General features: G+C 35.0%; 1 protein-coding gene across 3 annotated transcripts in view; it reads right to left on the reverse strand.

Annotated features, from left to right (window-relative positions):
- The window catches only part of LOC150093822 (protein lifeguard 2-like), a 355713-nt gene that overhangs the window by 121461 nt on the left and 216472 nt on the right, over nt 1-17780 (reverse strand). For all 3 annotated transcript variants that reach the window (XM_090413186.1, XM_090413185.1, XM_090413187.1), the window contains one exon: nt 13360-13413. In XM_090413186.1, the coding sequence (XP_090269312.1) occupies nt 13360-13413 (54 nt within the window). The remainder of the gene's footprint in view (nt 1-13359; nt 13414-17780) is intronic.

Genomic DNA, 17780 nt, shown 5'->3' on the forward strand with positions numbered 1-17780 from the left:
CAAAATATAGGATAGTAAATAAATAAGTTTATTTATTAACCAATATGTTGTTCAATTTCCTTAAAAAAATATGATTCTGGTTACTACCACACCATCACACTCTATATCGTTTTAATTAAAATCATCCTTTTCTCATTTGCTTATATATTTCTTGGTCACTACCCTTCACATTATTAGGTCTATAGCATCCAATGAAACTGCCTCAAAACCGATACCACCTATTTCTCTCTTGCATGCCTACCTTGTATGAACTATCAATAGCACTCCACCTTCCTTTTTTACCCTTTCTGTATTCAAAAAATACATCATATCCTTCCAACTCGATTCCTCTCAGGACATCATCCTCATCTAACCATGTTTCACCTATTCCAATAATTTTTGGGTGAATAAACTCAATGCAACCATCTCATTTCCCTTGTTTCTGATACTTCTAACATTCATATACAAACATAATAGCTCATTTCTGGATCTATAACAAGTTTCACAGATACCACTTATTAGATGTGACTTTTCCATACTTTCCTCAAGCTATTTCTTTTTTTACCTTACTCATCCCAGATTCTTCTTCGAACCCAACTTTTTCCCCTACATCCCAGGTCATCCCTTTCCTTTTTGTCTACACACACTTTACACATCCTCTTGGAGCATCAACCTTTTTCACACTGTGTTCCCCTGTCCACCCTGAATTTTCCCATTTCCTGTTTGTCTTATGCACTTGTTCTCTCATTCTCTACACTCATGCTATCCACTACATTCATAAGCACCACTTTGATTTCCCCTTCCTTACTCCCCGACTCTTTCATATCGCATCTTACTTTTAAAAAAAAGTTTTGTTTTTTTTGTGGGAAAAAATTGATGAGGTTATCTATCCCATTGAAGGATGGCTTGGAGACCAGAATTAATGACAGTGGAGGTCTATGTACTATAAAGTTGAGATGATTTGTGTAGAATCAGGTTTGTCAAATGAAAGGACAGAGTGCAATGTGCTGCCATCTGCACAGCTGTGTATTGGGTTGGTCAATGTTGAAGTAGGTCATTAACCATGGATAAACAGAAGGAAGAGAGTTGGTGATAGAACAGAACCTTGTGGAACCCCAGCATTAGTTGAATAGTGAGAGGATGAGGAACCATCTCAGATAGCATGCATCCAGTCATAAGGCTGGCAATTCAATTCACAAGTAGGAGTCATGGGACAGACAAAATTATAGAAGTTTGCTTAATAGGGCTTTGTGCCAGACCCAGTCAAAAGCTTTGGAGATATCAAATGCAACCACTTGAGATTCACCAAAATTCTCCATGGCATTTATTTGTTGTATTTGTATGACCATATTTGCATGATACTTTCAGAAGTTTGTAAGTATCATATTGTTCCTCTTTCACCACTGCAATTATGAGTTCAAAATTCTCTATCCCCATAAATCTTCCACAGTCCAGATATTATCTAGCACTCCTTTGCATCACCATGGTAACCAGGAGACCAGATCTGCACACAATATTATAGAAAGAGGTATCATAACCTTTGTAAAGAGACAATGACCTCTTTATCTTTACACGTCAATGTTCAATTCACCACTGCAATTACGAGTTTTATTCACAATCTTTGCTAAATAGTCCCTAAATTTCAACTTCCTCTTTACTAAAACTACAAGATCCTTAGGTAAATCAATTTCTTTTAATTCTTTGATTATTACATCATTTAAATCATTTTGTAAGTTTTTAGTGTAACGTTTTTTATGTTAGTATTATCTGTCCAAGAATCTGCATTCATAAGTTTTAGTATGTTATAGGAATAACGTCGTAATTTGCACATATTGTTTTCTAGGTATGATACAAAGTTTTCCTACTTTGTGGCTACATTTCATTTATATTTGATTTTGTCTTTTTTTTTTTTAAATACTAACAATGTATGTGTGTCCCTAAACTTCCATATGCTGCCATGTAATAATTTCTTTCATATTATTCCATCCATTCCTTATGTCTTCATTTTCTTGTATTTTTTCCAAGTATTATTAATCCTCTGTTGGTATAAATTTTTTATGTCTTGTCAGGGCCGCATTTATACTTTTGGAGGCCCGAGGCGCAACATCATTATGAGGCCCTCAAAAATAAGCATATTTTTAGTTTATTGAAAAAGGTTAGCTAACTTTCTATTAAGTTACTTTTACAAACTGTATATCAACTTCAAATATGCCAATAGATTCTCTTAATGACACTTCTTGTTACTGTTAATCTAAATCTTAATTGTCCAACTAAAACACATTATAAGAGGAATTGTACAAAGGTATATAACTTATAAAAGCTCTGTATCGCACATTCAGTCAAAGGTCTTGCACAAAAAGTTCTAAGGCAATTCTCTCATCTCAGATCTTGAGCTTCCTTCAGGAAATCAGGCTTCAAAAATATCTCATCAGGAAAATAGCGGACTGTGAACTGAGCCCTGCGGTACTCATATACAGCTCCGGCAAAAATTTATTCTCCCATGGCAAAAAGAAAAGCTTCCGAGCGAGGGTGCTTTGGGTAATTTGTTTCGCCTTTTCTCCTCTGCTTGGGCTGGCCAAAAATGCCTGGACGACAGCCTCCTTTTTTTCTGCTGCCTCCACTAACTCGAATTGCCAGCAACTGTCAACCGAGATTCCTCTCTGGCCTGGAAGCTTTTCTCCGACGATCGAAACATCTCCTTTTGGCAACTCAAAGCCTTTTCTTAAGATTGGAACCGGGAAGCACATCTCTGGCAACGTCTGGAAACGGGAAGCCCTCTCTCTCTAGCGACTTCTGGATCCGGGAAGCCCTATATATTTGGCTTTGTCCCCTTTTATTATGCCTTCTCTGAGACCTCGCCCAAAGTTTATAACCCCTGAAGAAATCAGCATGATTCTTTCATCTTAAATTTCAAGTTCGGCCTGCTCATTGTTCTCTTCGGTACTTTCTTTTGATTGTAAGTTGCTGACCATCGGAAAGTTGTTTGAACCTTTCTGACTGACTTTGGAGGTGTTTACGTGCAGAGCTTGTAAGCCTTTCTCATACACACAAAATTTAATAAACAACCTTTCTAATGCCATCATGTAGATCTATTACATACAGCTCTGGCGAAAAACATTGCCTTTGTTTTTAACACTCTAACATATTCTTATTAAAGAAGTATATACAGTTAATTTCCAAAGGGTTATTTACAAAAATATCTAATACAAAATATACAGAGACAAACAAGGTTATTTTTTACAACATTCTTATGGGACTTGACCTAAGTAAAAAATCGATGTAATGTGCTTTGTAATATTTAAGCTAAAAGCAAGTTTTTACAATATAGTCATACCCCGACTTAAGCGAATCCGGAGTTACGCGATTTCTTATATGTATGCATTCCCATCCCACTTCAACACTAGTTGGATGTTTCAGGCGCCGGCCGCATTCGCCAGTATTGCACATGCTGTGAACAAGCACTGACGTGTTTCCGCGGTCTCCATTCATACACGATTTTTATAGTCTACAAACCTTGCGATTGTTTAATGTTATGTTCTTGATAAAAATTTTATCACATAAAAAATAATAATGTCGTCCAAAAGATGCAAGTCCAATTCTGATATAGCTAGCAAGAAAAGAAAAACATCGACTTTGGAAACAAAACTCAACATTATTAAGGATTTTGAAGGTGGAATGAAAATTTGTGAGCTAGCAAAGAAGTTCGATCTACAGGAATCCACAGTAGAAACAATCATAAAAGAAAGGTTTACAGATTTTGGAGGACATAGATACTAACGAGGAACGAATTGTAGCCACAAGGTAATGAATAAAAAAATCATTAGCTTGCTATAAAGAAATTTTGAGTGACAAGAAAAAGACATTATGCCGTCAGACAAATCTATTAGATTTTATGAAACCATCGACATCGAAATAACTTTCTTTTTTTTTTTTTTATGTATGAAAAACTACAATTATGATTATATTTCTTAAAAAATATAGGTGTTTTTGTAAACCTTTGGTCCCAATTGTATGTTTGTATATATAAATTACATGCAAAATTATACCCCGAGTTACGCGAATTCGACTTGCGCGCTTTTTGTTGGTCCCACCTACCGCATAACTTCGGGGTTTTACTGTACTGATAAGAACAATAGTCTAAAAGTCCAGCAGAAACCATCTGTTACAAAATGAAACTAGTTTATTTATTTAAAAACGCAAAAATACAAATTTATTAAGTATATCTTTATAAAGTTCGTAATTAAAAGAACTCTAATAATAATAGATTGCTACAGATGTGTCTCATCTTGTTTTGGTATTATCAAAATTATCAAGTTATTCTGAAGCATTATGAATTTTACTATTTTATTATTATGTTGCTAATATTTCTTCAAATGCAGCACTTTTTACAACAAAACTCGCTAAGTTATGTTGAATATATCTGTTCGCAAATATACTCAAAATCTCTTTGACCTAATAAAAAGGCAGAATGCTGATGAAGTTTCATCAGCATTCTATCTGTTAAAATGTAATTATTCCACTAATCACCATCTATGATTATGTAGTTACATTTATAATGCATGTATGCAAGTGGCACATCAACAACGTCAATATTTAAAAAAAAAAAGTTTCACACACCTGGGTAAAAAGGTTCGCCATCACTATCCTAGGAGCTAAGTTCACATTATGGGTAAATACCAAGAATAGTGATCGAAGCTTGCTCCACCCTTTCTATGAGTTGCCTCAGTTTGCACTACCAAATAGATCAGGTGCCACTATCCAGGTATTTGCTTACGCTTGGAATCGCCAAAATTTATATAGTTTCAATATTCGGCATGAAACTCTTTCAGTTTCTTATTCGGCTAAGAAACAATATGGGATGCAATATCCCTAAACTTTAATAAGATTATATGGGTTGCACATTTCAATTTTAGGAACAATTTTTTTTTTTTTTTTTTTCATCATCAAATTCCTCACATGTACCCTCAAAGGGTGTACAGGATATGATAGTACTACATGAAAAATTTACATAATTACTAACTTCCTATCTACAATTTTCCTCCAAATCAGTCTATTACTTGTGAAGACTCCAATATTATCATTATCAGAGCTTATATTTCTATCATCTAAGGCACATTGTACCATATCAATCTACCTATATCTTGGTCTTCCTCTGGTTCGTTTTCCTGCCAACCTGCCAGAGAACACTTGTTTTGCTAATCTTTCTTCGCCCATTCTGTTCAGGTGACCATACCATCTGAGATTAGCTCTGCTAACACACTCCTGGATGCTGACAATGTCAAGTTCTTTCCTAATATCCTCGTTTTTAATAATATATTGCCATTGATGCAATCTGTTCACACCTCTAATCTTTCTCAGGACTCTCATATCTGCGGTCTCTAGTCATTGGTCAAGTGTTTTACTTCTGACCCAGCCCTCAGATCCACAAGTTAAAACTGGTTTGAACACTGTCTTGTATACAGCTAATTTAGTGTTCCGACTAATTTCTCTCTTATTCCATACGAATTTATTCATTTGACTTCCTACCATACCAGCTTTGTTGATTCTGTTGTCTACTTCCATATTTAATTTACCATCTTCACTAAAAATCGTGCCTAAGTAGCTGAAATGTTTTACTTGTTCCACAGGTTCTCCGTTCACAACACAGTTGATATTTTCAACAATTCTACCTATTTTCATTGTCTTTGTCTTTTTAATGCTGACCTTCATACCATATCTATTAGAACAGTTATTCAGTCAGGAAATCTTGCAAACTTGTAGCGGATTTATAACATCGTCCGTATAAAGCAAAGAGCTGACATTAACATCTCCAATTCTGATATCATGTTTAATACCACTTTCCTTCATAATGTGATCCATATAGATAATCAATAACAGAGGGGATAATGTACACCCTTGTCTCACACCAGATTTAACATTAAACCATCTTCCTGTACATCCTTCAATTCTAACTGCCGACTTACAACTCAAATACAGACTAAGTATTGCTTGATATAATGCCCCATCGACACCATATAACTGTGGCGTATTGAATAGCTTCACTCTTGGCACCTTGTCATATGCCTTTTCCAGATCGACAAACCTTAAATACAGATCTTTGTTATATTCCCATGCTTTCTTGATTATTTGTCGTAAAGTGAAGATCTGATCCTGACAGCCTCTATTTGGCCTGAATCCAACTTGTTCTTCACCCAGCTTTTCTTCCACAATTCTTCTCAACCGTTTCTCAAGTATACTTGTATAGATCGTGCCAGGAACACTCAGTAGGGAAAAAGCTCTGTTATTCTCACTTTCAGTTTTATTAGTTTTATTTCCCTTTTTATATATGGGTACTATTAGAGCTCTACTCCAATCATCGGGGATTCGTCCCTCTGTCCAGGCTTTCTGAACTATTCAGTGCGGCCACTGTAAGACTTTTATACCACCATACTTCAGCATTTCTGGTCGAATATCATCAACTCCTGCTGCCTTTCCACATTTCAAGCCTTTGATGGCTTTTTCTACTTCACTTCAAGTATGGATATGTATTCCTGACTGTATGCCTGTTGAGTGTTTTTTTACCACTGTGCTATCACTGCTTGTTTCATTTAGCAATTTTTCGAAGTAATTACTCCATACTTCAATGATATCTTTTTCTCCCATTTTCATGTCACCTTTATCATCTCTAATTCCTTTTATAGCACTCTATCCTCCATTCTTAAGCTTCTTCAACAACCTCCAGAATATTTTGCCACCTTCTTGATATTTATTTTCTATGTTCTTGCCAAAGTCCTCCCATTACTTTTGTTTAGCTAGTTTTACACACTGTTTCGCTTTCTTACATATGCTTGGTATTCTCTAAGAGCAAAAGCTTACTTATTTCCCAGGAACTTTTGATATGATTTCTTCTTTTCCTTCACTGCCTCTTTAACTTCCTGTGTCCACCATGGAGTTCTGATTTTTCTATCCTCGCAGACAACCTCACCACATGCCTCTCTGGCTGAATCAATCAGAGTTTTCTTCAAGGCTTGCCACTGAATCTCCAGGGTTTGGTTCCTGTTCACAAACTCTTTCATTTTTGATTCAATAATCTTTGTATAAGTTAGTCTACAGTTCACATCTGAGAGCTGCTCAACTTTTATTCACTTTAAAATATTCTTACATGTTATTCTTTTCAATATGAAATTCAATTTTATCCTGCTCAAGACTAAATTGTGATCGCTTCCAATTTCAAATCCTCTGTACAGTCTGGTGTCCTGCACCATGGAGAAAACATCACCATCAGCAATAACATAGTCAACGAGGCTTTTATTATTCCTTGCCTCTTCTCTCCATGTGAATTTGTGCACATTTTTATGTTGGAACATTGTGTTAGTAATAACCAGTCGATATCCTGAGCAGAAATCCAACAGGTATTTGCCATTATTATTAGCTTTGCTCTTTTCTCCACATTTTCCCAAAATATTTTTGTATGTCTGACAATCACTTCCTACTCTGCTATTTAGATCCCCAACAAGGACCAACTTTTCCTTTTTCATTGTGTCAGTTGCTTTTTCTAAAGCATCAAAAAATGCCTCCACTTCTACCTTGGTAGAAACTTCTGTGGGACCACAGGCACAAATAAGTCTCATTGTCCAGTTCCCCATTCTCATATTTGCCCACATCACTCTACTTGAGACTGCCTGCCATTCAAGAAGATTAGCCTTGTATTTAGTGTTGAATACTATGGCTACTCCTTCTTTTCCTTGATTGTCATTGCCTGAATATACCATTTTGTATTTATTGCTCAGAAAGATCTCACCAGTTTTTGTCTTTTTTCTTTCAGTCACCACTATTATGTCGATCTGGTACTCATCTAATTCCTCAGCCAGCTGCATTTCTTTGCCATTCGGGCTTCTTATGTTCATAGTACCGATCTTCAACTCTATGTTGAGTTGGGTGTGTTTTCAGATTTGTTCCAGTAGCTGAATTTTCACTGTTCACTCTGGTTCCCTGGCGAAAACAACGGGGGCCTTGTTTAACCGGGCGACGCCCTAGCTGGCATGAAATTTTGTGATGTTGTACCATCATTTTTTATTTTGGTTTAACCAATAAGAATACAATTTGGTCGGCTAAATCCCAAATTGTCAGCCCATCCTCGTTCGTTCAGTATCCAGGGAGATACCCAACAGGGTGCACCACGAGAAGATAAGGATTGGACATTAGGTCAGAATCCTTGGTCAGTTCTCTGCATTCCTTTAAAGGCTATGTGGAGGTGTCCTCTCAGTTATACAGCTTTGACCCTTAAGCCCCCCTATTTCTTTTTATTTTATGAACAATAAATGGTGTACTGCATTACTCGGGGTTTCCGATTGTGAACGAATTCAAACAAAAAGAAAGTGCGCACATGTTATCTAGCAGTATTTTGTGTGTGGGGGGGGGATAATAATTTTGGGAGGGGGGGAGTTAGCCATTAAAAGTGAATTAATTCTGTTATGAAAATTTTGGAAATAAAATTTCATTTTGATGCATGTACCTACACGTTTCAAAAGAAAAACTGTAGGGAAAATATCGCTACTTCAAAACTGCTGCATAATATCGAAATTAGCTGAAAATATGTACATAACGCTTGACTTCATAACTGCCGTTTATTTTGATTTGTAGCGAATGATTATGGGGGAAACCAAGAAAGTTAAAATACAAAAACCTAAAGATTACATTATAAAAATTAAGCATTACATGATATGATTCAAGATTTATGTATGATAAGTAATCATCGAACTAAGATTATGAATAAAATAGGAAACTTGATTTGAAACAGATGAAGGCTATATTCATTTTTAGATTCGGATTGTCATGAATTTATAAAATAATTGTTTTACAAAAATAATTATCTTCAATCAAGTTCTTGGAGAATTTTAAAGTGTATTGGCGATTAAAATAATTAGCAAAAAAAAATTAATAGTGACATTGATCTTCCAAAGTGATAAAATATGCAGTGAAGAAAGTATGAAAGGATTTCTTATTTTACGCTGGCATTAAAAACTATAATTATACGATAAAAACAAGCAGCAAAATGAATATAACTCATAGGTATTTAGTCTGATATAACTTAGATTCCGGTTACCAAGCAAACAGCAAGCAACTGTGTTTCTTGCTGTAGGCCACAGAACATAGCTACTACGTATGCCAGATAATGTAGTTAAGTGTTCTTTTCAGCGTGAAGGATTATTGCACCTTCTAATGGACATGACGGTCAAACTACACTTCTTATCCATGTTCTTTCAGCAGGTGGACAGAATATAAATGGTACGCTTACATACATGTATTTTATAGAATACAAAGTTCTTGTTAGTTTTATATTCTAAGGAAAGAACAATGTATATTTCGAATGGAAGCCTCACAAATTTTTCAGTGACCTCTAGTTTTTATATTATGAATTTAATATTTAAAAATAAGTATTTTATTTTGCAATTATAACTACACTGTTTTTTTTTATTCTTTGTGAGGATTAAGGTTTTAAAATGAGGTCCCCCTAGAGAGTGAGGCCCCCATCTTGGGCCTAATGGTAAATGCAGCCCTGTGTCTTGTGATACCAAGCATACTTCTTCCCATATAAATTGTGTTGTTCTTAGTTTCCTTTTCATTTAACATCCATATTCCACAGCCATATAGAGAGAATGCAGTGTTAAAAACTTTCCTTTTCGGCAGTGTTTATAAGTGGCTTTTGAATACTGACCGCAATTTTCAAAATGCTTTCCACCCAAGCATTACTCATCATTTGACTTTTTCTATGGTATTTTTGATCCAGTGATATCTGTAATTCTAAGTATATGTAATGACTCACTTGTTCAATTTCATCATTGCTGATTTTTATTATTTCCATAGCTATTGAATATAACTCAAGTCTTCTCAACTTAGCCAGCTGTTTTGTTAGCAATTTGGAGTTCACAGATACAAGTCTAATTTTTGTGTCAAGTTGAAGATAACTATATCATCAGCAAAACATAAATGGCTTAAATATTTTCTGTTTATCTTAAGACCTTTTTCTTTCCAATCGAGAAGTTTGCATATTTCTTCTAAGCATGCTGTGAATAGCTTTTGGGATATTGTATCACCTTGTCTTATGCCTGTCTGTATTTTCACAGTGGAGATGTTTCCATTAAAATCAATTGTTGCTGTTGCATTGGACTATGCTGATTTCATTACATATGGCTCCTCCAATTGTTGATTATGTAGTACTTTAATTATTGCACAAGTTTTTACCAAATCAAAGTCTCTCTTAGAAATACAGTTTTATTAATACAGACCAGTATTTTACAATAAACATTTATTAAAATCAACCAGTTTCACCAGCAAACTGTCTGGCTTTTCCAAGGCATTACGGAGATATGAAAGTAAATGGAAATTAAAAGGAACATAAAAAACGTTGTAAACCAAACTAGTATCTATGGTTACACGTTTCGCGTGACAGAGATGGCTTATTGTTCTTATTCATTATCACGCATGCGTGTTTGTTGTAGACTTGTAATGTGATTACTGGCTAGCTGTAGTTCAGATTGATTGAGAGAGAGGATCAAGTTTTTCCACGAACTGTTTAGAATTATACCCTGATTTCTGTTGAGGTTTCCGCCGGTTATTAGTACTATTGTGGCTTCCTTAAATACACGATGCCTGTAGTCGTCATCTAGATATGGCATGGAGCTGTTTTGCCAATCTATCGTGTGGTTAGACGTGCAGAAATGATGTGCTAAGCTGGAAGAGATGCTTCTGTTGTGGTTTACATTATAACCGGCGGAAACCTCAACAGAAATCAGGGTATAATTCTAAACAGTTCGTGGAAAAACTTGATCCTCTCTCTCAATCAATCTGAACTACAGCTAGCCAGTAATCACATTACAAGTCTACAACAAACACGCATGCGTGATAATGCATAAGAACAATAAGCCATCTCTGTCACGCGAAACGTGTAACCATAGATACTAGTTTGGTTTACAACGTTTTTTATGTTCCTTTTAATTTGCATTTACTTTCATATCTCCGTAATGCCTTGAAAAAGCCAGACAGTTTGCTGGCGAAACTGGTAGGTTTTAATAAATGTTTATTGTAAAATACTGGTCTGTATTAATAAAATTGTATTTCTATTATAAAAACGACCAAAAATGTATACTTTACAAAGTCTCTCTTATAATCAATAAAACTAAGACATAATAGTGGTTGATAATCTGTTGTACAACTTGAATATGGTTGATTGTACTAAAGCCACTTCAAAAGCCTGCTTGTTCTTTTGGCTGTATATAATGAATGGAGTCTTTTTTTTTTAATGCATGATATAGTAGTAAGTCGATAGCATTCAGATTTTCTGTTTATAAAGATATGTTTATTACCAGATACATTCTCCAGAGTTCAAATGCATCATCCTTCAAAAAATATGTATTTGTCAAGACTCTTACCATGGGGCAATTATGATTTACACTGAGGATTCTCTCCAACAAGAATTGTAATTTATTAAAGGTAGGTAACATGAGCTCAATTGCTACTTTTCATCAAAAATTACAACATATTCTGTATATTTATTCTCCTAATAACACATCAGATAAAAATAATTTCTATTCCTATATTCAAAGAAATTTCTGAATATATCTTAAAGATTCTAATGATTTTTAGATCACTTACAAGCCATTATCAACATTTCTGCTATCCTGCCTTCCACTAAAGATAAACTTACTCTCTTATCCCATCAAGGATTTTACCAGATTCAGTGTCCCTGCAATCTGTTTCAGACAGATGAGTTCTACTATAGACATTGCAATTATCAAAATATATGAATTACATTAGCACATCTTGCTAAAGTGTATATTGCCTGGCAATATACACTTTAGCAAGATGTGCATGCAAGTCTTTTTATATGTGACTCTTCAAAGGATACTATGAAGAATTGATGTTTAAAACAAAACATGACATGCTTCCTTAAATCTCCTACCAGAAAGATTACAAGTTTAGAAACCAAAAATATCTTCTCATCCTAATGGTACTCCTAGCTGTATTCAAAACATGCATTCCAGAATTAACTACTGTTTTGTATTTACCCATATATTCTCCTGTTCATATATTATACATCTTGGAATATTGCCTATCTTCAGCCTGTTCCTAAAATGGGAAGGAGGAAAGGGAGAATAATGTCTACTATTCAGCTATCAACTAGTTGTTTATACTTTTATCTTTTTAAAAATAAAGAAGACCAACAATAACAATCTTTTTCACTATAGGAAGTACACTATCTAATGAAGCTTAAACCTTCATAAAATATATTTAGTTCTAATCTACACATCCTCTGGTGGAGTGTGGGGGGGGGGGGAGAATCTCAAATCAAAATACAATCAAATATTGTTTCTTATAAAGGGGAAAAAAAAAACCTTCTTACTTGTTATAAAACTCAAATTTGCAGACAAAGCAAGATATCTGTTCTCAGACTAATATTTACCTTCAGCCTTTGTAAAATGAATACATATCTATATCTGTTTATTTTCAACAAACCTAATGTTAAGCATCCCTTCTTGCAACATTAAGTGATCACTCTATACAGATTTCAGATCAATGCTCCTTAAGAATACTGTCAAAATTTCAGATGGTGCAATAAAAAAAGCTCCACAAAAATGATTCACTTCAGATGAGAGCAATTCATTTTTTGTTTTTTATTAAGAGCATTCCACAGCCCTATTTAACACGGTATCCATAATCCCTCTGGTTTTCTCTAAATACTATAACAACCTGAGCAACAAGTAGTTAGCATATCCATAAATAGTCTATTCTCACCAAAATGGCTATTCTTCCTCTCACTTCATCTCTGCCTTTGCTCTTTGGAACATTCTCTTCATGCAATTTTCCCAAAGGATTACAAACTACAACTATTAAATACCAATAAATTTATTCTTTGACCCAAAGTCTTCTCTCATACAGTATTAACTGTATACCATAAATCTCACATTAATATATAGAACTGATAAAATATCAAAATATCAGAAAGAAATTAAGAATTTCATAAATAGGAAGAAAAAAGATATAACAAATAACAAGGAGTTTAATGGACTGATAGAGAGGTCTTTTACAGAATAGAAAGACTAAATAAAAACAAACAGCAAGGAAACTTAAGAAGTTTAATCAAGTGTGGCAGCAGAGGCAATACAAATGTAGACTCCATCCAAAGTACTGCAGGAGAGGGTAGTGAGTATACATTGTTAAATAACTAAGACATGAACATGACTAGAAATTAAACTGCTGTTAAGAGCAGTAATAAGAGATAATAACATCTCCTGAATAATTGAAGGACAATTTCTATCCTTTTTATAAATGTTAATTTTTATGATAAATACCAATTCTTTATAATGAAAATATCTGATTAATTAGAAATGTTATACTCACTATGCAGTTATATAAATTGATGGAGTTGTCTGCACAAACTGTTTCACCTCTTCCCTAGAAATAAAATAAATCATTAACTGTTTAAATCATCAGCTATAAATTGGATTAAAAAACTTATTGATAGCAACAATTTTCCAGTATTGAGACCACATTTTAAGATAAATAACAAGTTTAATAAAAATAATCATCCCCCCCCCCCAAACACACACACATTCTTTCTAGTGTTGTATTTTGGAACAGCCTTCCCTTGTATGTATTTCCTGAAGAGTATGTTCTACATCTATCCCAATGGCTTTAACAGGCCTTTAAGGCCCACAACCTTCCAAGCATGCTTGGATTTCGTAACCGAAATACGAGGATAGAATGGTCATTCCTATGCCTCAAGGTATTCTTGGCTGTATCCCTGTGTGTTCAAGGGGCCGGTTTGACTGCTTGCGGGATGAAAAACACCAGTTAAACTGGCGGAAAAAACCCTACTGCCCGCGCCCAAGACCGGCTAACTTAGCTATGCCTGAGGAAGATCCTTCAGCTCCTCACGTCTCCGACGGGAATCGAACCAAGGACACTCCTTCCCCAGGCATATGGTTGCGAAGCGCAAAGCCACTAGGCTAACCGCGCGGACTGTTCTACAGTATGTTCTACAGGTCTTCAAAATTTTTGTTACCAAGTTTTCTCTCTTTTCAATTTTCTGCTCATCCACAGTGCTAACATCTGACAACTTATGAAACTTATAAGGTTATAACAGCAACAATCTTTTTTAGAATTATAGTGAAATGTATTTAAGTCTTTTTTTTATTTATCTTACCAAATTTAAAAGTTAGTGAAGCATGGAAAGATCTAAAGCAGAAGTTCTCAAATGTATTTCTGTATATATTTAAAAAATTTAAATCACATTGACTTTATAACCATACATAACTATATTTGGGTTGTGATGCATTTACAACACTTAACCTAAAGTGAATACAAAATCACCATCCTCATTCACTTAGCTACTGAAATATCCAAGCTAATAAAAGCTATTTATAGTTAACATTTAAACTCCTATATTAGTCATCTTCAAGAAAAAATAGTCTGAAGTGGTTATTTAGTCCTATACATAATGGTTGCAACCTATAATTTCAGCACTGTATTAAGGATATTTTTTCCCCTTTTGCTACTGATTTCTCCTATTTGTTTTAATGCTAGAGTTTGCAATCTCAATGAAAAGGTGATAAGGGATAGGGTTTGGTTTAGTTTTATGGTGATCCCATTCATGGAAGGCTGTTCAGCTTATAAATGTTAATACTGTAGATGAGCAGAAAATTGAGAAGAAGAAACTCAGTAACAAAAAATTTGAAGACCTGTAGAACATACTCTTCAGGAAATATATAAAAGGGAAGACTGTTCCAAAATAAAACAGTAGAGGGAAATGGGGAGGTTGTTCTTAAGTTGTTCATGAACTGCAAAAGAGCATCAAATATGCTTTAATAATTTAGAGAATAGTAGGAGAATTACTGATGCCAATTCTAATGAAGAATGATCATGGAAATTTCACCTCTTCTTTCCCTTAATGCATCAGGCTCAAAGTCCTGCCACCATGACCAAGTAACTTGGCTTCATAGAAACTTAATCAATGCTATGATAAGACAGTTCATCCTGTCTGCATAATCCATTCTGCAGTCAACTGCTTGTATTCTCTGGCAGTTGTGCATCTTTTGAGATTTAAAAAAATTTGCTTTTCATTCTGTCACCTCCATGTGAGATCCATTAACTCACCTTATTTGAAAGCTCTTACAGAAGTTATACATGTCCTACAACAGGAACCCAGGTTTTTTCCCAAACAAAGGGCACTGTCACTCATTAAGAACAATGCACTTCAGTTGGAATGGAAGATGCAAAAGTGGAAATATTTGTTAAAAAAATAAATACCAGCAGCAGAAACTAATTGTAAATGTGAGAGCAGAGTGAAATGAATAGTTATGTATCTTTAATCAATCTAATTGGTACCTTTTGTAATAAATATGGTTGTATTAAACTTCCCAAGATTTGAGAAACATTCTTAGGCCTTCTGCACAACAGCACTCACAGAGGGACACCCCTCATAGGACTCTTTCAGTCTAATTTTTCTATTTACTGGTTTGTGCATTTTTGTGTGTTTTTGCAATTTTAATAGTTTCCCCTGACAATTTCTCAGTGGCGAGATGAAATATAGGATCGATTAAATTTGTGTTTAATTATTTTTTACTTTTTTTTAATATAATTTTTTTTTTGTCAAATGGTTAGGTGGATTTCTGGTTTATATTAGATTTAACAGACGTTCAGAAATCAAGTAGCACCTTGCATCAGTACAATAGGTATTTTACCAAAATTTAACCCTTGTCCTGAAAATTATGCATTCAGTATTGGCTCTCACAAAATATATACAGCCTGACCCCATCTTAGCAATTAATTCCTTGTCAAATGAAATCAAACAAGTTAACTTCTGACCATGCTAACTACCGTGTACACAGACAGTCAACTCTTAACTATAGCAAACACGACTTAAACAAATTCCCTCACTAATAAATTAAAGTTCCAACCAGTCTTACAATGATGCTAAAAAAAAAAAAAAAACATTTCCCATAACAAACTGTCTACTATAATAAAATACTCCTGTAATCTTCACTAGTTTACTATAGCAAGAGCCAACTGTATATGCATGTGTACAACTACTAAACTTTACAGATCTATTATTGCCTCTATCTAGCAGTTGAGTGTATGAGCAGTTCTACTTAAAACTTGTCAGTTTGCAAATCTCTTCCCACACATACAGTGGTTTCTAAATTGTAAATAAACAGTTTGATTCAGTAAGAAATGGGCACACAAAGACAATGATCAAAAACAAGAGGTCAAGATAAGACTGTCAAAGTGCCTCTAAGAAAGGCAGTCACTCCTCACAGCAATACAAGTGCTTACAATGATGTTCAGACTTTCATAATGGTATCCAGGAGGTCAGTTGGTAATAACCACTGATCTTACAAAGCTCTAAGTTCCTCAAAGTTTTGGAGAAGGAATCGAGAGCAGTAACACATCCATCTAGAGCATTCTAGACATGCTCAATAGGATTAAGGTCAGTAGACCTGGCTGACCAGTCCATACATATGATAGTCTCTTCTTGAAGATGTTAATCCACAAGCTTTGCTCAATGAGAATTAGCATTATTATTTTGCAGGATAAATGTCTCCCCTATCTCAGCTGCATGTAGATGAACAGAGGTGTACAGCACCTTGTCTCTGTTGCAGCATTCACAGTTCCAATAGGAAGTACCCCCACAAGTGTCCCCAGGTGAGCAAATTAGGATTCATCTATAAACAATATAGACTCCCTCTTGGTTTGGGGTCTAGTTGATGTGGAGCCTGGCCCATTTCAAGCATTCTCTCCTGTGGCATTGGGAGAAGAGTATGCAGACCACCTTTGTGAAGCCTTCTGTGCACAGTAGAAACAGATACCAATGTAGCTGATGAAAGATCAGATTGTAGCTGATTTGGACTAGCACTCCTGTACTACTTTACAGCCCTTGCCTACTCAGAAGAAAGCAAATAATCAGAGATACCGGTCACACACTATGGCTGCAGAACGATAGAATGACTCGCATGCGACATCTAGCTACCTCTGCTTAACTTTGGCTGGCCTCTAGTCTCACAATAGAACACCTGAATTCATCAGTTAAATTATGTCTTGCAGCCATATCCAAGAATTATGCTAACATGAAATCATTGACACAAAATGGAAAGCCACTCCAAAATGTTCATTTTTATGCTGTAGCACTGTTTTATTTTTCATTGCTGTCATTTTAATTTTTTAATGTGCATTTTTAAGCTGTCACTCATTTGTGGTCCACAAATGAGTGACAGTGCCACTGATTTGTATGTGATAATCAGACTTAGTGCCTCTCACTTTTTGCGTGATGTCTCTGATTTGCATATGCTCCCCCACCAATTATTGCGATGTTTCTCGTTGTTCTTTAATTTATGGAAACCAGCATATACAACTCCCTGTACTTTATAAATAACCCCTTCTATTTCAAAATAGTTTATAAATCTCATTCCCCAAAATATCAGATGCTGTGATTAGATTTAATGTTATCAACATACTAAAGTACTATTGAAGAAATCCTTTATCTCAAAGTTCCACCCTCCATGACATTTTTATTTTAAATGGGAAGCAAAAAAATTAAACAGATAGAGTTACTAGTTGGTTCTTCCTCCCTCTCTTCAATTTTACAGAACACTTAGAGATCCAAGTCCTCAAAACACACACTCAAACTTTTTGATTGGTTGCACAGCATTGATGATGTTTGTCGTGTGATGCAATGGCCCAAGAAGGATCAAATACATTTTTAAGGTATTATTATGATTTAGGCATCCATGGAGTCTCAAGACTCGTCATGAGAGGCCCACCCT

The sequence above is a fragment of the Typopeltis vanoorti genome, chromosome 23, assembly GCF_054136105.1.
Source record: "Typopeltis vanoorti isolate ZY-2024b chromosome 23, IOZ_Tvanoo_1.0, whole genome shotgun sequence".
In the NCBI taxonomy this organism is placed as follows: Eukaryota; Metazoa; Arthropoda; class Arachnida; order Uropygi; family Thelyphonidae; genus Typopeltis; species Typopeltis vanoorti.